The sequence below is a fragment of the Amphiura filiformis genome, chromosome 4 (genome assembly GCF_039555335.1).
Source record: "Amphiura filiformis chromosome 4, Afil_fr2py, whole genome shotgun sequence".
In the NCBI taxonomy this organism is placed as follows: domain Eukaryota; kingdom Metazoa; phylum Echinodermata; class Ophiuroidea; order Amphilepidida; family Amphiuridae; genus Amphiura; species Amphiura filiformis.
The window spans coordinates 69,397,107-69,423,521 of record NC_092631.1 but is presented as its reverse complement, the minus strand read 5'-3'; the positions used below and the strand labels follow the sequence as shown (position 1 = coordinate 69,423,521).

At 37.4% G+C, this 26,415-nt stretch overlaps 1 protein-coding gene across 1 annotated transcript; it reads right to left on the bottom strand.

The window, feature by feature from the left end:
* Window positions 1–2,904: 2,904 nt before the first annotated feature.
* LOC140151300 (protein disulfide-isomerase A4-like) lies at window positions 2,905–23,680 on the bottom strand. The gene is given in 11 exon segments (XM_072173583.1): window positions 2,905–7,256; window positions 7,259–7,522; window positions 8,755–8,997; window positions 9,498–9,654; window positions 10,556–10,692; window positions 12,285–12,455; window positions 13,061–13,269; window positions 15,263–15,401; window positions 17,444–17,649; window positions 17,933–18,056; window positions 23,412–23,680. Coding segments are annotated over 11 exon segments (1,980 nt in total). The 5' UTR covers window positions 23,599–23,680; the 3' UTR covers window positions 2,905–7,113.
* Window positions 23,681–26,415: the final 2,735 nt, after the last annotated feature.

Here is a 26,415-nt window from a genome sequence, read left to right as displayed (position 1 = left end):
TAGACGGCACCAAATCATGCGATTGTCCAATCAGAAATGTTTCTACGAACTAGACCACTCCCACTGACTAAGAATATCCTATAAGAAACTGAATATTTAATATTTCCGAGTTCCGACTGATTTTGCTTGATCGCATCATATTTGTTAATCTAAATCCTAATTAGAATTAGGTCATAAGGTAAGGATTTGAGGTCTTTTTACCTACTTTTGAAATGATGTACTTCCACCAATAGAGACCCTGCATGCTTTTATCGATTGGCTCCAAACAAAGGATTTGAACCTGTGTCCTTCACCGTAATCATGGCGCAGTGCAGTCCGTTGAATCAAATGTTGTCATCAACCTATTTGATCGTAGTGCATTTGTTATGTGTGTGAGACAAACTGTCGTGGTAGATTACAAACATGCTTTTGTTGAATGCATTTGAGTAGTCTGCCATATTTACGGTATAATACAGATACGTCATATGCACAAAAGAGCTTAAAAGCCCATGCCATACAAAGCAATTGCAACGAGCTTAGCATTTTTTTTCAGTGGCATACACCATTGGAAAAAAAATGCTATGCTTGTTGTGACTCCATAGTATGATACAGGCATCAGTTAACCACCATAGGTGGATGTCATGTGCAAGGTGCATTTTTCATATTCAGCTGTGTGAGCATGCAACTCGAAAATCCCCTCAATCAATATCAAATGGGATAGAGCATGTGACTTCATTCACACACTGCACCTACATCTGCATTTCACCAATAGAAAAGTTATTTGAGGCCAGTGCAAGTCCCCAAACCAACTTTGAAGTCTTTGGGAACTAAATCAAAACTTGACCGGTTCCGTCCAGTTGCTATTGTTCTAAACAATAGAAACCGGACGGAACCGGTGGTTGACCGCCTGTCAAGTTTTGATTTCATCCCTAAAGTAATTCTACCAAGAGCTCTTAATTCTACCTAGCAAATAAATTTGTGTGCACAATTTATGTAGAAGACAATAAAAAACACCTAAACAAATTGTCAGTATTTTCCGACAAAACCGTTCCCCATTCTTGGCAAAGTATTTGAGACCCATCTTTTGGTGCTACTTATTTGGTGCTTTTTATAGCCAAATTAAAATTCCCATAATCTTAAAGCAAGCACTGGGCTCTAATGGCTTCATGTGGATTACACATGCTCCCACATCCCCATCAGGACCTCACCCAACTTAAATGTTATTCAACAATTGAGTGTTAACATTAGCAAATTAACAGTACCAGGTAAACAAGGTCTCTGCTAAGTAGGTTTTGGGCTATTCCATTTGAAATCAATACACCCCCTATGGAAGATATTACCTCAATCTTCCACACGGGTGTAGATTTCAAATAGAGTCACCCATTATCATTTGAAATTCACACTCCTTGTGTAGAGGATTAAGGTCATGTTTTCCATAGGGGTGTATGGATTTCAACTGGAATATCCCAGCTATTTGGATGTTATTATTGAATGTGCTGTACAACTGGTGATATTTAAAGGTGATATCTTTTCTTTTTTTTAATTGTAAATTATTTTATTTGAAATCATATTTTAAATGTACAAAAGTGTCTATTTACTTGTCAATAATGTGAGTTGGAATTTTATTTTACATGTACACTGTACTAGTAATAAAATATTGTTGCAAACTAATTTAAGCATACTGCTGTGTTGTTTCTGAAGTAATTTTCATAAAGTACAAAGACACATTTTTAATGTGATGAGAAAATATGTTTTATTGACATTGTCAAAAGTAAGTACATGTAGAACAGTTAACCAACATAGAAAATTACAGAAAAAAAAGAACAATCAATATTCAAGGCCTTAGTTAACAGCTCAATTAATGACACACAAGTTTATCCACCATTGGTAATCTCGGGAGCATTTTCAGAAGCAAATAACTTCCTTTCAGTGCTTATGAAGCTCCCTTATGTCACTCATTAAGAAGGTCATGCACATTGATCAGAGCAAGAGAGGACAGTTCTTCTCTGAAGCAATAATATTGTTAACTTAAGCATGTGCAACAGGCATTGCATCACCGATACCAGAACATGAGCCTCCTAACACGTTGCTAGAAAAGTGAGGGAAATAGTGCACTTTATGCACATGCAAATGCTACTGGATGAAGAATTTCTGCAAATAAATCGACTGCCATGTGAAGCTGCCATATGTGTATATGAGTACATTATACTGCGTGTAAATTGCCAAATACTCACAGGGCAGCTATTGCACTTATCCACTTCTGGCACTGAGCAGTCAAAATGTTCCCTCCACTTTCCTGGGTGGCATACACAAAACAAGCTACATCCCACAAATTGTTTTCATCTTTGTTATTTTAAGCTTATTTTTAGGAAACCCTTTACAATCCTGACTAGTGCAAGAAATGGGTGATAGTCGTTGATTTGATTTTGGGTCCATACATGAATAGAGAGTTCCCGTGTTTTCAAGCGGAACGGACTACAATAGTGTTTATAACATGATTCGCACCGCCGTATTCCTCATTCCTTTGATTTGGTCAATGACCCTATTGGTGCTACATTCTACAAAATAACATTTGCTAATTATTGCGAGAGTGTTGGTATTCTGAAAATTGTAAACAGAGTTTAGGTTTCCCTCCAAGATGGCGGGTAACCCAAAACACGGGAACTCTCTATTGCTGTAAGCTCTAATGGGAGGGTTGGACGGTTTGTTATGTTGCACCTCTGAGGTTCAATACGTGTTTTCCCCTTGCATGCAACTTGAGTGCCAACAGATCTTTTGACCATGATCCCAGCTCCATAATTTAAAATGACTGGTTATGATCGATCGGTTGTGTATCATCTTTTTTCTTGCATGAGAAGCGAACTTCATTAATCATTTCACAAATAGAAATGCACTTTACAAGTGAATAACATATGACAGTAATCATGAAAATCTGTATAATTTTATTTAACAAATAAGTACAACATCATCATGTTGAATATCAAACAAGTTTCCAATTGGAAGTACAGTTAATGAAAATCAAATACGCCAACAATATAGTGACAAATTTCCCACACCATGATATTCTTAATATCAAAACTTATGCAAACCAAAGTATACAGTCAAATGCTCCCTGTTAGACGTGTAATGTACCTCTTCTGCAAGCCATTTCTTTTTTCCCTTAACTGAAATGAGTATAACATGTGTCACTCCGAGTTTGGAAGTGACATCACTGTATGTTGCATTACCTTGAAACACGATCACCGTTTCAGGATAAAACGCTCGCTAGAAAAAGCAGCCATTTATTTATTTGGTGTCATAAACCAAGACAGTATACCACATTCTTGTGGTAATTTTACTGGTTAACTGGCTGACTTTAGTTGCCAAAAAGTTGAGATACACTACCCACCCTATACTTTGCTTTGCTTTTGAGTTTGGTAGTGACATAAAAATAGAAGTATATTTTGATGGCCCCAGTAACGAATCAAGCGCGCCAATCGAATCCCATAGAGCGTATACATATGCGAAGAAGGACAGTTTGTCAGCATGCTTACAGCGCAACCATGTTAAAGCATTAATGTCACCAAACTTGAGGGGAAACAAAGTCTAGTTAGCTCAGGAAACATCTGACTGTATGTGTAATAAATCTGCAAAACATAGTAAATAGTTAATTGTGCTACCTATGTACACATCCCCAAATCCCTAGTACTTTTCTATTTTTGATAAACAAAACAATGTAAAGGAAACAGAGTAAAAAAAGCATAACTTTGAATGAATTCATAATGGTAGTAAGCTACTACATATCTAAAAACAGTTATCACTGTTCATGATTTTTTTTAAATGAGTTGAAGAATCAAAATTACTTCATAAATGTGAACATAACATAATGGAATCTATGTTAACACACATATGTATTTTGGAAAATGATAAATTCCTTCACTAAAAAAGATGATGATTGATACATGAATTTAAGCAAATTACAGCAATATCACAATTTGGCAAAACTGTTTTTGGCAGCTGTGGATATTATTGATACAGAATATGTAGACATCACAAATTTGATGATTTCTAGCCTCTATATGGCTCAAATGCAAATTGATAGCAATGTGACGCGACAAAAAGTATGGCAACAAAAAAAGGTATGGCAGTTTTTAGCAATTTGTGCAACATAAAAATATTTCTTTACCAAAGAGAATAACCACAATGAATGTGCATTTTAGATGCATCATTTGATTCCTGTGCTCAAGTGTACCATGGTGTCTGGAAAAAAGTATTGGTCATCAAGTGTTAACATGTCTGCAGCCACAGTGGCTCACCCCTGCCACAATTATGAATGTATATAGTTCAAAAATCAATTACTCATTACCAAACACTATACCTCAGTCAATTCAAGTTTGATAGTGACATTAAAATGCATCTCAGTATTTGAGGTAGCATTCCAATTGCGCTGCCTTTAAGCGTAATGTGCTATGATTCCGAGAATGGCAGGTGCCTTTCAAGGCTACTCAATCTAAAATATGCAGTGACATCACTAGCAAATTCAACCGACATGAGGGGTAGACTGTAGGCCTACACTACAAAATAATAAATAACAAAAAACCTTTATCCCCTGCCCACAATAATCTTGCATAAGGCTGCGATCACATAGAAGTATACGGTTTTCGCTATACGAAATATGCTCATTCGATCAAGCTGAGTTCACTTAGGAGTATACTATGTGAACTCAGCCTGATCGAATGAGCGTATTTCGTATAGCGAATACCGTATACTCCTATGTGATCGCAGCCTTAGATACCATACCAGCAACAGGCTACTCTATTTGAAATCCATACATGCTCTATGGAAGACATGCCCTTCTATCTTCCACACAGGGAGTGCAAATTGCAAATAGGGTTACCTGCAAGGGTGACTCCATTTGAGATCTACACCCCATGTGTGGGAGATTAAGGTCATATCTTCAATAGAAGGTGTATGGATTTCAACTGGAATAGCCTGGTATTTCTTTAAACTTTAAAGCATTGCAGTTATATCCATTCATAGGTTCTCTGTTAATATATGCAACAGAAATTCTTATTCTGTTTGTTTCAAAAATTACAATGACATGATCATTTCAAAAGGTGAAAGTATAATTGGTGTATATCTTCAAGTCTTTGTTGTTCAGGAAAATGTACACCTCATACATACTTAAAAACGTTAGTTTCTGCTGTATCGCACACAGGGTATACTGATACAAACATGTGACGTGATCAAAGAGTTGCAATTGGCAAGTTTATTTTAATTAACATTACAAAAATCTTAGTTCACACTACACAAGCAACATTCTTTTTAATTCCCCCTACAAACATTTTGGTATATTTGTCTTAGTTTTTTGTGACAATGTGTGCATCATTGAAGCCCCATATTAATATTAAGCTTGCGTAAATTCATAACAGGAACATGACATAGGAACTACAGGTGTCAAACTGTGTGTTCTTTAAATGGACATGCATGGTTATGAATTGCTCCTGTGTATTAGAAAGAAGGCTCACTTTCTTTGATCACGCCTCATGTTGAGAATATACCACATAGGTATCATAAAACAGTAACTAGGATATAGTAATCAAAGTATATAAATGTTGGAATGTGTACACAACTACTAAGAATTACATATATTCAGTGCCAAAATGGTGTGTGCAGGGTTGTAGCTACAGTGGGCGGTGATGGGCGGCAGAGCCCACCACTCAGTTTTGGAGCCCACCACTCAGCTGCAACTTTAGTTGCCCACCACTTGCATAATTTTATTGAATTAGTCAAGAATTTGGTCAATTTTGACAACAAATTACCAAATATCCAGATTTTCATCAAATGCTACCCAGCACTTAAAATATTCTAGCTACAACCCTGGGTGTGTGTAACCATGGAATTTAGACTTGGGAAGTTAGACCCATGGTTGCCCTGTCACCCATTGACAATAGAGTAACAGTAAGTGCCATTAAAATTACTAAAAAAATGACAATTGGGGACAAAAATGCTGGCTGGCTACACTGCTCATTGAGCTATGCGGCCCTATACTTCTCAAGTCTTAAATCTATAACAGTGCAAGCCTTTTGTGTTGAAAAAGCCAAAAGGAATGAAACTATTTCAAAAGAAAATCACTGATAATAATAAAATCAAAAGCAAGGAATTGACAACTAGGATGTTGCACTCATCTCTCCACAATAAAATGGGCTATTCCAGTTGAAATCCATACACCCCCTATGGAAGACATGACCTTAATCTTCCACACAGGGAGTGTGAATTTCAAATGAATTTACTTGAATGGGTAACTCCATTTGAAATCTACACCCCCTGTGTGAAAGATCAAGGTTATGTCTTCCATAGGGGTTGGATTTCAACTTGAATAGCCCAGTGATAACTATCACAACATATTTATCATAAGATAAACATGTCATGGTTGCTAAAAATCACCCCTGAGGTGTTTAGCCAGAAATGGAGTAAAAATGACGACAAAATTGCAAGATGAATGTTCACTATCAACTGGACACACCTTGGAATTGTGTGTAGTGTAACAGTAACTTTTCAAAATCATTTTACATCTTGGACCTTGAAGACTGACTGCCTCAAGTGTATTTTCCTGCAGAAGCAGACTTGAAAATCTCCAAACATTGTTTTGGTAAATTAGAAAGATGCACAACTTTTATAACATATCAAAATTACACAAAGTTCCCATTATATTTATACACAAGGAGCACAAGCTCAAATGCAGTTGGATCTTTTTGTAAACCAAAATCTTGAATGAATTGGATGTTTTTACAAGGCCTTATATGTAGCAAAACATACTTAAAGGCGGTCAGGTTTTTTCATATTGTGTTTTTTCTCTTACGTTGAGGCCTACCATTAAAACAATCTGTTTCCAAATTGTGTGTTGTATTGCTTAGAAGCAAAAATGTGTAATAATAATGCCCCATTATCTGTTCAGACCATCTGAATGAAAAATATATCGGACCTTAAATTTTACCAAGGCAACAAGAAAAAAATGAAATTTCTTCTGATAGCAAAATCTTAATTTTGATGAGGAATAATGGGGGGATGTGGCAGTTGATCTGGTCACACACCTTTAAGGGGAAATGAGATGCAACTAGTAATCAACTCCTATTGCTTTACAAGAACCTATCATTATAACTCATCCTTCTTCTTGAGAGTCGTTGCATGTTCTTCTATAAACTCACTCAATTTCTCTAAAGACCGATCTCCACCTTCAAATTGTACAGGGTTCTTTTTATCCCCAGCTTTTGCAATGTAAATAGTCGGGAATCTCAAGATTTGTAATCTGGATGTGGATCATTTGCTGTAGCGTCTATTTTAGCAATCACTATATTTTTGTTGTCCTTGTACTTCTTGCCAAGTTTTTTGAATGCAGGCTCTAGTTTTTTGCAGTGGCCACACCAAGGAGCGTAGAACTCAATCAACACATCTTTTGAGTCATCCAGCACAATGTCTTCAAATGTCTTGGCAACAACAATTTTAACTGGACCCTTGTTCTTCTTTGGTGGTGGTTGCGATTTGATGACTGGTTTGAGTTTTTCTAATATGAGGGAAAAAAAAAGAATCAAAAATGAATTGGAGAGTTAAGCTCGCTCAAATTGGTTAAGTTTTAGCAATCTGAAACACTGATGAATACTCCTGGTAAAACAATTCATCTCTGCTCAACAGAGCATATCAATTTTAGTAGTTCTACACATTTTTCTATAAAAGTTGATGAAACTATCAATACTATTGTAATAATGCATTATATATACTTAGTCAAGTGGGATGGGTTAGGTGCCTGAATTTATTGGCATTTATCAGACCATTCACCACATTTTTCAATCAGAGCTGGATCTTAACTTTTTTGGCACTAGCCAGTCGGGAGTGGAACTCAAAAATGTTACATGCCTTACAGAAATTTTACAAGCCCAAATTGTTCTGGAAATAATGTTACAATAAATGTGAAAAAGAAGATGATGGACAATAGTCTAGGAAGTTTAATACACATAGGAGTTAAATATTACTGTTCACCATTTAGATGTGTGTAATGACATTCTTTATGACATGGGGGTGGGGTTGGAAAAAATCCTTGGAAGTATTTATATAGTGAATCCAGCACCTTTCAGCATCAAAATAAGTTTGATACAAATGCGCGAAACATTTTTGCCATATTGAAGCTAAATTTGAGAAGGGGCCCTATGGTGCATAAGTAGAACAAATTTGTGTGAAGTGTGCATAAAATTGGCACTTTTTAGGCTAAAATTGCCAAATAGAGTGATCCTATGAGCGGCAAAATGCCACACGCTAGTCGGGCGTGTACTTTAAAAAACTTACATGCCCGACAGCAAAAGTACACACCATTGGCATGTGGACATGTGTAAAAGTCCAGCCCTGTTTTCAATACCTTTATTTATCATATTCAATATGTGAGACAAGGCAGATCAATATACAAAAGGGAAAAAAGCCCAGCTTTAGATGCAGGAGGAAACAGGAGAACCTGGGGAACATTCAATCTTGAGCCAATATGGACTGCAAACAAAATGCATATAAATTCATCTGGGATAGGCCAGGGCTCAAACTCGGGACCTCAGTGGTACAAAGCGAGGATAGAACCGCTCTGCTACCCGCTTACCCCACTTGCTAATTAGGAATGTCTTGTTTTCTCTGTGGCGTTGCAGAAATATACCTTGCTGCAAAGTACATTTGGGCTATATTTAATATGTGACACAAGCGGACCAAAGTTAGCAGTTATTGAAATGGTGAAGCAAGAACACATAGCACTTCACTTACTATTTTTCCAGGCATCAATGAATTCTTGCAGAACTTCCGAATCAAAATCTTCATCTGGTTCCATCCTGTACCTCTTACCATCGGCATCCCATATACCGACATTGAGTTCTTCACCACTCTCATCAAGTTGCAGGGTCTTCAAGTCATCTGCGAAGGACTCCTCATTAGCTACGGCAAACTGAATGTCTTGGTTATCTTTGTTCTTGGCAACTTCTACAATCTTTTGTCTCCAGAGCTCAGTTGCTATATAATAGAAGGTAGAATTGTAAGGTAATGAGAAGTAGGCATAAAAATAAGCAACAATATTTACAAGGCTTTTCCTGTTGGAAAATACAACTGCCCATCCAAGTTTGCTCCTGAGACAGGCACAACTATACTTGATCAAAATGTCAAATTGCAATTACAGCCATTCAAAAAGTTCTACATATGAATCAATTTAAAGGACTCCTGTCCCAAGAATTTATGAAATTCACACTTCCTGTGTGAAAGATAACGTCTTGTCTTCCATAGGGGTATACAGATTCCAACTAGAATAGCCCTTCCAATGGTTGGCTTGAATACATCCAGATGTCGACATCTGTGGTTACCTGAATGGTGACTCCATTTGAAACCTACACCCCTTGTGTGAAAGATTAAGTTCAAGTCTTCAATAGGTGTAAGGATTTCAACTAGAATAGCCCAATGCATCATTGTACCTGCCCAAACCAATTCTGCCTAATTTTGTAGATGTCTATAATACTCACCAACTCTATTGTCAAAACCCCAGTCCACTTCATAGTATGCGACAAGCAGTGGTCTGCCTTGAAATCTTCTATCCTTGTTAGCAGGGGTCATCTGACCGACAAGTGGGGTATCATTGTTCTGATAAAAAGCTGTCAGCTCTGTTGCAGTAGCATCATTCTAGAAGTTTTCAAAAGGAGAGAAAAGAGGTACAAATTTAATATAGATAAAGATCATAATTATGGTATTGTGTATGCAATGGGCAGTAAGCTATGTCAAACCAAGCTGGGTTGTACAAGCTGAAACAGCAGTCAGGCCTAGAAATTCGGCAAGACTCCATTCTTGCAGATATCCTCCTAAACTTGTTTGTGTGAATCTTAAGAGATTCTCACTGATGGTTTTAGCCTACACACTACAATTTCAATTGAATGAACACAGGTTGACATAGCGTGACAAATTTTTTGCGTACTCTGGGCGATGTACACCAGTGTGTGGGGGTGGGTGTGTGCGTGTGAAACACAGACATGATTTCAACCATGGCAACTCACAAAATGGACCAGGCCAACTCTGGCCACAGATGTAGCCAACATTTGTTTTTGTGCAGTATCTATTACCAGCAATTACAAAACTCTGGTGAGTTTACAAAAACTCTGGACCTTGGTGAGTTGGACACTTCAATATTCATGATTATGTTTGCCATAAAATGAAACGCTTATTGTAACACGTTATGAATAAATCCAGATGTGTTGGTTCCTCTTTAAAGAATCCCTTTATTTCTACTTCAATGCTGCCTCTAAAAATGTAGCTTTTCTGTTACAAAGCCTGTACAAGCCTGGTTACAAGCCTGGTTACAAAGTATGAGGTTTACAATTAAGCTGGGACCTGATTAAGTGACCATGTTGAATCATTGCAGAATTTGGCAAACCGTAAGTTTTGAAATGCCTACCTTACTTAGCACATGTTTCTTTGTTTCATATTTACTATGGAACCTCCCAGGTACAAAGACTACAAAAAATGATGCATTCACTTTATAGATATCTCATACCTTGGGGTCAAACCTATGAGCAAATGAAATGCCTACCTTACTGAACACATGTTTCTTTGGTTCATATTTGCTATGGAACCTCTCTGGTACAAAGACTACAATAGATGGTGCATTCACTTTGTAGATATCACGTGCCTTGGCGTCAAAACTATGAGCAAATCTATATTCATCTCAGTAGACTGTTTCCTGTCAAAAGTAAAGAAAAGAGTTGTTCCTGTCATTACATTTCGAATCGTTTCATATAAACTATCAACAAATATATTTCACCTCAAATTCTATAACTGCCTAGATCTTCCAGGGGCAAAGAGCATGCACCCTACTTCCTGATTATATTCAGGAAAGTACTTCAACACTAGCCCCACAACCAAATGGGCTATTCCAGTTGATATTCAAGATACACCTATGGAGGACATGACCTTAATCTTCCACACATGGAGTGTGGATTTCAAACGGAATTACCTGATTGGGTGAGTCCATTTAAAATCCACACCTCTGAGTGGGAGATTAAGAGCATTTATTCCATAGGGTGTATGGACTTTAACTGGAATAGCACAATGAGCCATTGGTTGCTAAGTTTTGTTGGGCTAGTAAAATTGCAAAATTGAAAGCCAGACGAGCTATACTGCCTGTAACCTTGATATTGGTAGTGATGTCATTAATAGTTTTGGGCTACATAGCCTTGAAATGGGCGCACCGTTCTCGGAATCACAGCATTATACATTTGTGTGTAAAGGGGGCACAACCGGAATGCTGTCTCACATATAGACGTATTTTGACGTCACTACCATTCTCAAGGTAACAAGCAGTATAGTATCGATTAGCCTGGTCAAGAAGACTCCAGTATGTCGGGTACATACAAATTTCTGTCATGCTGGTAACTTTTATTTGTGAAATATCTGACTGGCTAGTGCCAAAGAAGTTAGGGTACATCCCTGATTATATCAATGGCTGTAGTTTACCTTGAGGTAAATTAATGATTTAGGCACCATTTTTGCATCTAAACATTAGATCTAAACACAAGAGCTTCTGCCCTGCACACCTACTTTCATGTTGCATGTGACAAGGTAATTAACACTGCAATTCATGTCTCAGTATGGAGCCAATTTTGGCTCAATTTTTGCCTTTCAAATTTTGTAAATGACTTCTGGAACCCCATGTCATAAAGATTTTCCCTTGCTCTGCAATCATCACATTTCGCTCATAGCATGAGAAATTCTGCATTCCAACTTTCATCCCCTACTTTGAACAATGCTGGTTTCATACTTTATGCCACTTGCTGCCAAGCATGATGCTTCATCATGCCGCTTGCATTTTCTGCAAGCGGAGCACCACACTGCTGAGTGGCAGCGGCATGACTCTGAAAGCCAATGTTCCCACTTAATTAGCACCACTGTACTCAGTGGTCAAAAATTGTATGCTCAGTGGTAAAAAATTGTACCCTGTTCTCATAGGTCAGAACAACACCGCTCCAGAGTTGACTTGAATTCAATTCCAAGCAATCTGCCACTTTGGCAAACCGATGGAATGATTGATATATATCAGCTTGCCGCTGGTCACTGTTAGCGCTTCTGGTGCAACTGTGCAGTGAAGCAAAATCATCATCAGATCAGCAAAGCGGCAAGAGGTAGGAAAGTATAAAGCCAGCATAAATCTGCACCCCTGTGTACATACAATGTGCTATTTCATTTGAAATCCATACACCTGTTATGGAAGACATGGCCTTAATCTTCCACATATGGAAATCAAGTGCAATAATAGTCCCATGTTAATTGCTTACCTGTATCTTGGTATGTCCTGTACAGTTCATCCTCCTCATTATTAAAGAAACCAACAATGCTGACATCAGCTGTGTAGTCTATGAATTCCTTGATCCTCTTCAGAGTGTCTAGATGCATGGAGCTGTCACCTGATTGCTGAGTCATGTAGTTGATTATACCTGCAAGGTAGGAAAGATTACAGGTTTAGAAATATCATCAGGTATGGTCAGCAACTCCTATACAATCTTGGTGTTAATTTTAACCTTTTCCAAGGTTCCTGAAGGCACAGCCCCTTGTCAGTCAGTTTGGGGAAATATACCCAGTTGGGGGTATGGGTCTACCAATTTTGGCGAGCTAAGTGATCAGATAATTTAAGAGTAGCCGGGAGAAATCAAGACCTTAGCCCCCAATTTTTCAAAACCTGCACATGCCACAGCCTAAAGGAATGCTTAACAAAGGGTCAGAGACTACTGGATTGCACCAGCAGTGAAACACCAAATAATTTGAAACATCTCATTAGATTTATATAATTCATGTTAGAATAGTTTCACAATATGATTGTTCTTTTACATCAAAATCTGAACAATGCTTTTGTGAATTGATAACATTATCACACTTAGATATTTTGAACATTGTCCCATTTTATACCAAAAGTTGTACACCCAGTTTGTACAGCTACAACAATATTTAAGTTTGTATAAAGATGTTCATATTAGCCTTTGCTCGATAGGAACGCACTGTGTGAGACATTTCTGCATTAGACCTTCATAGAAAGTTTTATTACCTTGAGCTTCTCTTGGTCCATTGTAATCATATGCTTTGCCTTTCCTGAACATCTTCAATGTGGGATAGCCAGTAACACCAAATCTATCACCCAGCTCTTTTTCTTCAGTAGCATCAACCTTGGCTAACTTGATGGGTGGATCACTGATCTGCGTTAGGCCAGTAGCTGCCTCTTCATACTCTGGTGCAAGTTTCTTGCAGTGGCCGCACCTGTTGAACAATCAATTTCAACTTCTAGAATGCCATATACACTTGTACTAATGTTATGTGTGCATAGCTGCTAGGCCTACACACATTGACATTACCATTCTACTACCTTTTTCCAGAAAAATACAGCACTAATTTATGGAGATTACAAAAAACTATTATCCTGTTTTAGCAAATGAAACATAACCCATTCCTAATCCTTTTAGTATTTTGTGATTCTAGCATGCTCTTTTTATGACATTTTTCAAAAGAAATCCCAAAATTTCAGTTGATTCAGATTTAGTGTTTGTGAGTTATGCATGATTATGTGTATTACACTGGCCGATGTTGGAAATAAATGTCAACAACATGCAATTTGCATGCTTTCTTACAAAATGCAGTCACAAAATTCAATTGAGTGTGCCATTAAGATATTACTTTTAGTCTTGTAAAAAAATGTGATTTGCTTAAAGTTAAGGGATCTAAAATGAGCGTTTATTGCTTTTCGACAGTATTTTTTTGTGGGACATGAGAGCACCTCAGACCTATCGAATTGCATTCTGAATACGAAGCATGTCTTTCTGATATCAAATAATTTTCATTTTTTGAAAATCATAATATAATACAAATTTTATGACAAATTATAAAAATTTGATATTTTTCAAATTTTTATATATAACAGTCCTCGGTAAATTATATAAATCTAATGATATATTCTTAAAGTGTATGTAGCAGGAGGAAAAGTCCGGTCAATTGAAAATTTTTACCTTTCATATTGAAGATATGGATTTTTTCCCAAAAAGACCTAATTTTTTTTTTGGTGTTTTGGGAAAAAAATCCATATCTTCAATATGAAAGGTCAAAATTTTCAATTGATCGTCGGCTTTTCATCCCACCTACATACACTTTAAGTATAAATCATCAGATTTATAAAGTTTACTTCAAGTACTGTTAAATATCAAAAATATCAATTTTAATGATTTGCCATAAAATGTGTATTAAATTGCAATTTCAAAAATCAAAATTATTTGATATCAGAATGACATTCTTCAGTATTCAGAATGCAATTCGATATGTCTGATGTGCTCTAATGTCCCAAAATAAATACTCTCCAAACGTTCATACCCCAGCCCTTAAGAGTGCATATATAATATTGATATTATATTTTGTACTAAAATGCTTTTGGTTCTTATTTCCAAAATTGGTCAAATATTGATTTGATTTTTATTGTGAGTTATATTAGTTCCAAGGATGAGAACTTTTTTAGTCCCAAAAATTTTTAATTTTAATTTTAATTTTGAAATATTTTTAAAATACTTTATTTTTCTGTAATCTGGAGTTAGTTATTTAGTTTTGCATGGGATGTAATATAAGCCTTCGCAACTCTGTACTAAAGTGCAAGTTCCTTGTGAGCACAGCAACTACATGCATCATCTGCCAATCAATTAGTTTATTTGTAGAAGAAGATATCTTATCTCAAATGTATGAAGTGCAAACCTGCCAATTGAAATTTTGAGTTCACAGCTCAAAATACACTTGCAAGGATACAGGCACTCAATTTGCCACTAAATTTCAGAATACCTTGCATGAAATATATTTATATTGGTCTGTGGCATATAGAATATACAAGGGTTACTTTTCAAAGATTTGTTCACCCCCCCCCCCCCCCTCACACCAGGATTCTTGTGGGGTCCAACATTATGTGTGTGTCTTCTGGGGTATAATTCTTGTACCATTCTTGTGGGGTACAAAAATGGTACACCAATAGTTTGTGGGGAACTTTTTTCACACAGACCCATTATCCCCCCTCTATGAGGTACCTCTAAAAATAGCATTTCAAGCCATATGGGGTCGTATAAGCTATTTTTTCTTTGTGGGATCCAAGATTTATACCCTACAAAGAACTTGTACCCCACAAGCTATCGCTGCAACTTACACAGTACCCCATAAGAATGCTGGCACAAGTGCACCCCCCACACACACACACACCACAAACGACCACTCTACCTCTACTCACCATGGTGCATAGAACTCAACTAGAACCAACTCCTCTTTGTTAACAATGTCATCAAAGTTATCAGTGGTCAGTACCAGCACATCAGATGGGGGTGGTTTCCAGTTAGGATCAGCCTGTTCTTGCATATACTTCACAATACCTGTATAGGGTTGTCATGAAACAATTAGTATATTTATGAAACACAATAGTTAACAAATTAAATGTACAGGATTTATATGAGACATTCTATTAATTTCAGATGTCTGTGATGTGTTAAAAATATTTAAAAATAGCCAGATTCATTCACTTGTTTTTTATTTATCTTCACAGTGGAAACCACATTATAAAAGACTTGAGTATGACATGGCATCACCACAGATCAGATGGCAAGGCAGAGTGCATCAGCATATATAAACACCTCAAAAGAAATAAGTCCCCCTCTGAATATGTCGTCACAACATCGTAAGGTTTCATTTTGTACCAACAAAACTAACTTTGAAATAATAATATGACTGTTTACTAAGTGCTGTGTGAAAATGAGAGATTTCCATGACTTCAGGGCTGAATGAGCCTAAATTGAAGGCAAAAACTGCCCTTTTCAAAAGTCACAAAGTAGGCCTATGCTTGTCACAAAAGTTGATTCATGGCTTGTTACTAATGGAAAACCCCATGTGTTTGAGTGCAGTTTAAAATCCTCACCAAGTGAACATTTACTGTAATGTGTATCGATTCTTGATCATTCAGCCATGCAAATCCCCTTGGTGCAGAGTTCAGCACAGCGAGTTGTAAGATGGTCAGTTCCATTCCTTGTCCCAATACGCCTTGCAGTTTATAACAAGCATAGGCCTACTTTGTGACTTTTGGAAAGGGCACTTTTTGTCTTCAATTTAGGCTCATTCAGCCCTGAAGTCATGGAAATCTCTCATTTTCACACAGCACTTAGTAAACAGTCATATAATTATTTCAAAGTTAGTTTTGTTGGTACAAAACGAAACCTTACGATGTTATGACGACATATTCAGAGGGGGACTTATTTCTTTTGAGGTGTTTATATGTGTCTAGACTTCTCCGTAGTCCACTTGCCCATTTTGCATACTCTGGCCATTACATTTAAGCATAAAACTCTGATTTATATCGATTTGTGTGCAACTGATAGATTTTAACATCTGTATCTGATCTTTTCAGTCACCGCACTCCCTCTGTTTGTTAGCTTCCCAAGTGGACTACTGACTTTGCCTTGCGGTTAAGATTTTTAACACGGGACTCTATGGGGAGTTAGGCCAATTTCTGGCCTAACTAAAATTGGCCATGATGTAATGCATCTTTAAATGGATCTGCTTTGTGATTGGTCGCCCATATCTCGCTATTGTTTAAATCTTCCGGGCCCGCGCCATTACCATTAACTAAACCGTACACAACTATCTGTGGTATTTGCGGCGCTTTTGTGTTGATGCGAAAGTTAATCTCTCATCAAACATCTAGCGCGTCTTGTACTATACCATGCTTAGTACTTGTGGTTAATGGACTGATAAACAAGTATGCTTGACTGTGTGTTTTTAGAGAGCAAAGTCCCGGGTAAAGTTCTGCTTAAAATTCAAAGTCCATAGTCGGATTTTCGGGGTTCACTATCAATAAACTGGTAGATTCCAAAATCAGAATTGTTCATTATTAAAGTGAGCCATTATAATTATGCAAGATAATGTTGCATTCAGTTACTTTTATTGTCACTAATTATCTGATATTTTTAACTCTTTATGACCGTGACCATTTTACTATTGAATACTTTAATTTTAATAAACATCAGTATAATTTTGAGTTCAACGAAATGGATTCATCATGACTAATAATAACATATTTTTAATAAAACTCGACTATGGCATAGTCTAATATGTGTCTGCACCTTAGGTCAATATGAAATGAACTTTAAGACACCTTGATTTATCAAATCTCCTACATATGACCTCCTAACCCAGGGTGTACTTAATTTTGGATTGAGTAGGAATTTTGATAAAAAACAATGAAGAATTTGCACACATTTTTTCCAGATTTTTGGAGAAAATATTTAAACCATAAATGAAAATAATGGTTATACCAAAAAGCCTGAGATGCATAGAATCAAAGCCGCTGCACATCCCCATATCCACTAAGTACACCCAGGCCTCTCCTCACCACCCCTCAACTTCATTTGTAAAGTGAACTCACCATTTTCCACCCTGGGTCCTTTGTAATCATGGGCTTCTCCCTTCCTGAATATCTTCAATGTGGGATAGCCAGATACATCATATCTCTGTGCCACTTCACTTTCAACAGTAGCATCCACTTTGGCAAATTGCACTGGTGGTTCATTTTCTTTCATTCGTTGGGCAGCTTTCTCGTATTCAGGGGCAAGGCTCTTGCAGTGACCACACCTTTATAAAAATATTTACAAGGAAACAAATTCAAATGGTATTATTAAACATATTAAGCCTCTCCACATGGGTGTTGAATGCATGATACACCAAGTTCCAAATTTTCTTTAAAAATTACAACAAAAAAATCAGAATTGTACATTCTCATGACCATATTGAAATCAGCATGAAAAACTCATTAAAATGAGTACAAAAAAGCCCAGTATTTGTTCAGCAGTTCATGAAATAGCTCTTGATATTTTAAGAAAATACCTCAAAACCTTTTTTATGTGTGTACACTTACCATGGTGCATAGAATTCTACCAAGATAATCTCTGCATCGTTGACAATAGCATCAAAATTATCCTTGGTCAATACCAGGACACCATTCTCTTCTTCAGCCAACCCCTCTTCATCTTCTTCACCTCCTGGGGAAGAAAGCCAACAACAAATATAATATTACATACAATGTACATTTTCTAGTTATTTCAATGCAAAGAACAATAAATACCTGCATCTCCCACCCAGTATTTTCCAAGGTCCTTGTTTTAACCATGATGTATTTCATCTCAACTAACAAAAATTACAGCAATTCACAGAAAATTGAAAATCTAATACAATGCCAATTTTAATAAATGTACGTATTACAGCAATTCACAGAAAACTGAAAATCAAATACAATGACCATTTTCATACAATTGATATCTAGAAAACATGAGGGTTTGAAAAAGCAACCAGCAATGATCACAAAAACAGTATACCATTCATGGCCCCATTTTTATGAAAAACAATTGATTCCACAGATCGTCAATGTATAAGTACCGGTAGCATTTTGCTTGTTTGTTTTCCAACATATACATGTACACATACTACACAATAGTTGTGTGTGAGTCCTGTTTCCCGTCTATAAACCTGCTTGAGTTTATGGGGAAAAGCACTTGTTTTGGTTCCAAACTTACAAACACTTGCAAACAAGTACACAAATACAAATACTTCAACATCTACTACATAGTTGTAGACCACCCAGCACACACCCAAGGGGCTGCACAAATAATTATGAGCCCTGGGGGAGGTTAATATTTGGGGGGAAAGCAATTTTTGACAAGTCGAGAAGGGGGGAAGCAGTTTTTGGCACACATTCATGGGGCGCCTTTTAAATAAAGCGCTCTAAAAAGGCTTAGGAAAACAGCACGGAAAGTTGGAAATGCTTAAATGTGACGTGTCATGTCAAAAGGAGACACTTTTGGGCAGGATCGTAAATGGAGAAATAACCAAAATTCTGCCCGGGTGTGATTTTTTGACAATTTGGGTTTGTTGCGAATTTGTGATGTTATTAATGTTGAAAATATTGTCTGATAGTTTCAGACTGGAATATAACTGGCATCTTGTATTTTTTGAGAAATTTTTCAAGGTAATTCCTACTCTCAACATTGTCAATAATATTTTTAAAGGCCGATATCTCAATTTCCAATTTTATAATACCATATAACTTACAAACTCAATATCTTCGTTTAGGAATGTCCGATTTCATTGGGGAAAACGGCGTTGTGGAGCAAAATATCTCTATATTTAAGATATGTAAACACCTCAAAATTGATAACCTGCCCAAAAGTGTCTCCTTTTGACATGACACGTCACAAATATGCACATTTTCCTGCTCGCTGTGCTTGCAACATGTATCTAGCCCATTTAAGGTTTGCAATTTGGGATCCCAAAAATTTGTCATGTGTAAAGTGGCGGGGGGGGCAAATATTTTTTGGCAGGCCGAGAGGGGGAGGGGGCAAGCGATTTTTGGAGGGGTCGAGAGGGGGAGCAAGCAATTTTTGGCGAGGCATTTGGAAATTTGGGGGGGCTCACGATTATTGCACAGCCCCTAAGTGGTTTGCTCATTACCATGTAGAGTTGGTGACATCCCGCTATCTCTAAGGTCCGCTATCTCTAAGGTTCGCTATCTCTAAGGTTCGCTATCACTAACGTGTAAAGTCTACGGAGATCAGAATCCCGCTATCTCTAATAGAGAAAAGGGTTCGCTATACCTAAAAAAAGGTCCGCTACTTCTAAGGTTCGATATCACTAATTTAGAATAAGGTTCGCTAGTTCTAAGGTTCGATATCACTAATTATAAATAAGGTTCGCTATCACTAATTTAAAATAAGGTTCGCTATCACTAATTTTGAATAAGGTCCGCTATTACTAATTTATTGAAGGTTCGCTATCTCTAAGGTTCGTTATCACTAATTCCAATAAAGGTCCGCTATACCTAAGGTTACGCTATCACTAATTTTGTTTCAGGTTACGCTATCCCTAATTAATTAAGGTTCGCTATCTCTAAGGTTCAAGTTATCACTAATTTAGATTAAGGTTCAAGCTATACCTAAGGTTCAAGTTATCACTAATCTTAAATAAGGTCCACTATCTCTAATTTTAAATAAGGTCCGCTATCTCTAATTTCAAATAAGGTCCGCTATCTCTAATTTTAAATAAGGACCGCTATAGCGAACCTTATTTGAAATTAGAGATATCGAACCTTATTTAAAATTAGAGATAGTGAACCTAATTATAAATTAGCGATAGCGAACCTTATTTGAAATTAGTAATAGCGAACCTTAGAGATAGCGAACCTTAGAGATAGCGAACCTTATAGATAGCGGACCTTATCTAAAATTAGAGATAGCGAACCTAAGGGATACCGGGATTGTTAAAATTAGTGATAGCGGACCTTATTTAAAATTAGAGATAGCGAACCTTATTTCAAATTAGTGATATCGAACCTTAGAAATACCAAACCTTTTTCAAAATTAGTGATATCGAACCTTAGGTATAGCGAACCTTTTTCGTAATTAGTGATAACGAACCTTAGAGATAGCGAACCTTAGAGATAGCGAACCTTAGAGATAGCGAACCATAACCGTAGAGTTCAGCATGAACATCAACTAAACAAACACTGACCATTATTTTTTTTTTACTAAAGTCCCTACTATTTCCACCATGGAGCACACACCCACATCTAACCAAGGCATTAGCCAGAGGGGTGTCCAGGTGTCATTTGGATGCCCTGTATTCAATTTGGACACCCTAAAATTCTGATTTTTATAATGGAGTGAATAGGTAGTGCACACCCTGATTTTGTAGATTAAGGTATTTTTGACCATTTTGGACACCCTAAAGACTACCCCTCTGGCTAATGCCTTGCATCTAACACTGCAGTAGGATTTTTCCACACACATCCCACTTACTACTGAGGAAATGTTTGTATCACAAACTGGGGGTGTTATACCCCTCTAAGGCTCCTAAGACATTTTTTTAGCAATATCCAACCGTGGAGTTCTGTGGTTGCGATTTTTAAAAGGCTCCACAGTTGGTATATGTGTAAAATATGCATACTTCCACAATTTTACTACCATAGATATTGTATGTGGACACACACACCCCCCCACACACACATACACACCCACCGTACATGATCAAATAACTAACATAAAGAAAATTAATAACTTTAAAAGCAAACAAAATGCTGTTTCCATGGTTTTTAAGCAAAATATATTTTAATAAGCTCATATAATTAAACACTAAATAAAACTTTCAAGTCTTTACTCTTAAATATTTTTTATAATTGAAATTCAGTTATAACTTTTCTAAAAATATGTCTAGGAAGTAGAGATGCTTTCTATAGCCTTGCTGATAATCAAGAAACAATTTTGGAAGGTTTTGTGATCATTAGAGAGGGCCTATCTCTCAGAACAACAAATAAAAAGAGGCCTCCTCCTTTTTCCAGGCAATATTGTGTGCGCCAAAACAGCTCTAATTATGGGTATTTACAGTTACACAGATTTAGCGATAAAAAATAAAAAGCCCCTCTTCCTCCGTTTTTTTCAAAAACCCAGACATGAAACATGCTTTTTATTTTACTTGGCCTAATATACTTGTGTAAAATAATATGTGTACTTATGACGTGCATATAATTTGATTTAGTCAGACACATTTTAAATGTTCTGTGATGTATAAGTACCGGTAACCAATAAGGTACCGTAATATCCTGAATAAGCTTGAATGGCGAGCATAGCTGGAACCATGTAAGAGCCCCTAGTGGGTTTAAGGAGTAAAGGTTTAGGGTAAAGATTGTCAGCCTAGCAGGTGACAGTCAATTCAGGATTCATTTGAATCATGTTTCACTGTTGTTTATCACAGTTTAAAAAAGTTGCATCCATGTCAAAGTAAACCATGCAGATGCGCTGGAGGGGAGAGAGTGAGGGAGGGCGGGAGGAAGAGAGGGGAGGGGAGTTGGAGAGTGAGAGGGGGCTTGATGGAGGGAGGGAGAAAGAAAAACAAAATGAAGTGAAAGAATGGGGTGGGGGCACTGCTGACCATGATGGGGAGCACCGTACCTGATTGGGGAGGGGCACTATGATGCTACAAGTACGCCACTGCAGCACAAGGCAGCCATTCTACATATGAAGCCAAAGCCATTTATGCCTCACAGTACCGGTAATTAAAATGCCCAGTCGGGTATGCCGAAGTCGCCCAATTTCGGAAACTGGACGTCAACATCAAATTGGACATAATAGATGAATAAAAAGCTTCAGTCTGTTGGTTAGCCCTATGTCGTGAATAATGTGATCCCACTGCTGCCACCATATTATGTATTTATACATACATGTATAACAAATTGGGTTGTAAACACTACAGGTCCCGGTAGGCCGCATTGCATCCTGGACAACAGAATCAACAATTGTGGTTGCCTAGATGTCATTTAATTAATGATTTATTATATATTCAGGAGTGATTTAATTTTACATCAAATTTTTTTAAAGCCATAGGCCTATTGAGAAAATGATTCAGTCGCAGATTTCAAAATTGGTTCTAAGCTTGTGAGGGAGTCGTGAGAAGTCCAACAAAGTCCGAGAATGACTTCACTTGAAGAATTGAATACTCTGGAGATCAGACAACCGAGGTGACTTGATCAAGGTCTTCAACATTTTATGGCCGGGAGATATACGATCGGCAAGAGTTCGAGCCCTGGACTTGCCTTACATATGTAGGTGATAATGCTCTTTCTTTCCCAAAATGTTCCTATGAGTATGAAGTCGGAAAGCCTGCAATGTTCATTTCCTGGGTTCAATTACTTTGCAGAATTTAATTGCAGAATTTTTTGTCACTCCCACTGCTTAGCAAATAGACATCCCAAAGTCATCCCTGTGCAAGTAAAGTGTCATTGCTATTCGAAGAGAGAAGGGGGCCCGGGGAAGGGGGAACCATCCGACCCCAGTTCTGATATCTGCAATCAATCCTAGGAAAGTTCCAGGATTTTGCATTGATAAACTATGCACGAAAAGACTGTGTGATACTACAAATTGAGATACAGCACATATGAACATGATGAAGAAAACAATAAATTGAAACATGGTGGCAGCGGTGGGATTAAACATGGTGGCAGCGGTATGATAGAAAAGCTCTTGTTGTATGACTCATAACCGATCATAGGCCCCTATATCCAAGAGCAGACTTATGCTTTACAGAGACATATCATGACCTGGCATCATGATCATTATTCTCAGGGTATACATCATAATACATAAATCATAAATAGTGATAGTATTTTATAAAAACATAAATGACTGCAAATTGAAAAAAAAACGGCAATAATATAAATAACAGACGGAATAAAACTTATTCTCTACTCTAAAACCAAAATCACAAAAGCTGTGGTGTGTCGCAAGTGTAAAGCAGTGCTTGTTTGCAGCTAACAGCCAGTGCATCGAAAACACACACGTACACTGGTATACCTTTCGGACACATCCACGCCTCCCTTTCATCAATGCATGTTTTAGGGCCTCTAGGCCGACTTTTACCTTCATCGTCCTCTACCTCATCTGCAGATTCTGTCACTTCTTCATCACACACCACTCGATTCGTGTGAAGTAAGGTGACGCCGAGTAGTAATGCAAATAGTAGAAAGCTTTTGGAGTGCATCTTGACAGGCAAATTCGGAAGAGAATTACCCGATATCTAATGTCAATGTGGCTTTACCACAGGACAGCAATTGTATACAAGTGCCGTGCAACACCCGCATATTCATGCTACTACAATAATAAAGTTCTTTAAATGCTTGATATTTTTGTGATATTTAGGGGCAATTTCACAATTATTTGTATAAATAAAATAATAAAGCAGTCAAATAATTGCATTTCGATTGATTTGTAGACACAAAACGGCAAGAAAAGAAGACAAAATAGCGTATTAATATTTAAAGCTCCCGATTCCGTCCAATCAGAGTTTGCCATGTCTCGTTCACTGAAAAACGTCGTCTGCTATTTTTTGTAGTCTAATACACATCGTTTTATTTGGTTCAAACAAGTATTTTCTCATGACCGGATGACAGGTGGCAACATAAGCAGAAGCCACGGAGTATGCACGCAATGACACGTATATGCCTATTTATAGAATTAAATAATATAGTACATTGTGAGCTATTGTCATGGATGTCAGAATCAATTAGGCCCTACTTGATTCTACGTATATTAAATTCAATTGTGTTTGTCGGCTCAGCAATTCAAGGGGCCTTCAAGAATGTTGAGCCCTGGGGGAAGGGGGGGGGGGCAAGGATTTTTTTAAAGGGGGAAAGCATTTTTGACAGGTCGAAAGGTGGGGGAAGTGACTTCTGGCATACATTTATGAGTTATGGGAACAGTTTTTGGTACGCTGAACTTCGGGTTCAATCGGACCCGCGAGAGGGGGGAAAGCAATTTTGGCAGGCCGAGGCCGACAAGCATTTTTGGTATACTATTTGGAAATTTTACCGACCGCGGCCCGGGAGGACTCATGATTGCACATACCCCCGGGTGATTTATTAACTACCAAAGCTTCGACCTAGTGCGCATGCAAAAAAGCCCCAACCCCCCCCACCCTAGCTTCGACATGCCAAAAAAGGGTTTTCAAGTTTGTGATACTGCATGTAGCCATCAAAACATGCAGTATAGTTGAACAGAATCATAATTTATAGTCCAACCAAACAATGCTTTGCACCCCCTGGCAACCGTGATACTAAGGCCTACACTCTCGACCTGAAATTCTAATCACATGATGACCCCCCCCCCCCAAATCATCATAGAAGTAATAGGCCTGCAACTTCCTTTTTAGCACGACTGAACAAAAATGTCTTTAAAAAAGACAATGCCATGGATGAAGATCATGTTTCATAAATTTTCATTGACAAGTACCCCGGTAGGCCTACTAGGAATGAATGTTAGTAATTTTGTGTGTGTGGCACAACTAAACGGGTGGTAAATATTGGTATTTATTGGTAAATACCACCAATGGCATAAAAGGAAATACTCAAGAATTTTCATGTTGAAAGCTGAATTGAACAAAAAGTGTGCTAAATAGGTCTAGGCCTACATAGTAAATTGTTGCAGTTGTAAAGGGTCTCTCACAGCTATAAACATTTTGATATGATTCAAAGGGCCGTCAATAGTCATCAAGTTAGCCCTAGGGGAGGTGGGATGGCACGATTTTAAGGGGGCAAGTATTTTTGGCATATGGAAAGGTTTCTATAAAAACGATTCTCTTATAAACCATCATGCGCACAGTTTCCACCTCGATACACATGAGCACACATTTTCGTCCCAAGATCTTCCAAGCAGTGAATGTCTCCAACGCAGTCTTTGATCACACTACACGGTTGAGTGCATAGCAATGTAGGCCTAGGAGCTGTGAAGCTTCTAGGTAAAAAATGGGCCTCCTTGATTGGTTTTTGTCGAAACCTCAAGTGTTCCCTTCATCCAATCAGAATTTTTTTTATATCAAACGAAAGCTAACACTTCCCTCTAAAAACGCTTTTCGTCACTAGCTAGGTCAACAGATAACACAATTCAATGTTATAGACAGGTCAAAATTTGAGAATTTGTGCTTTATTAAAAGGTTGGAGGCATTTCGTGTTAAAAGTGGTTAAACAAGCTTTTTAAGATAATTTGAGGGTGCTGAATACGAAAATGCTGTTTAACCGGTTCAGTTTTGGAGTCTTAGCCCTCAAAATTCAAAAAACAAAATGGCCGCCATTTTCAACATATTTTTGATAATAACTTGAATTTTAAACAACATAGGAGGTTAAAAATGGTGGCAATATCCATGTTTATGATACAGAGGAACCCAAATTGATTGTTACTGAAGTTTTAACTGGTATGGTTTTGCTGCCATGTTGAATTCCAAAATGGCCGCCATTTTCATCAAGTTTCTGCATTTTCTGCTATAACTTGGATAGTAGGCAACGTAGAAGTTTATAAATGACTGCAGTACCCATGTTTTTAATACTAAGGATTCCAAATTATCTGTTACCTACTATCTGTTGTAACTAGTTAGGGTTGCCACCATCTAGAATTCCAAGATGGCCGCCATTCATTAGGTAATTTCTGGGATGTGTTTCAGAAAAACAAAATTGTCATCGTTTTCATAAGGGTAGGTTACTTTCTCTGGCTAAATGCACTTTTAATTTCTTTAGAACAAAAACAGTGATATTGAATTAGTTTCCAAGTGCATTTTAAAAGGTTAAAGATTTCAAAATGGCCGCTTTTTAGCTAGGCCTATACTTTACACTGTACAACTCATAAAACTGGTAACATTGGCACTTGATTTTACTTACGGCTAATTGTTCCCGTTAGGATCTTGCAACTATTTGATTCTTTCTATTTGACCTTTCACTTCGTAGTACAGTGATTCCAAACTCTGATTAATGGTTTTAGCCTCTTCTGTTTTTGCACTCTTGTTGGCTGTTAAATGTTCTTAGCTTTTTTG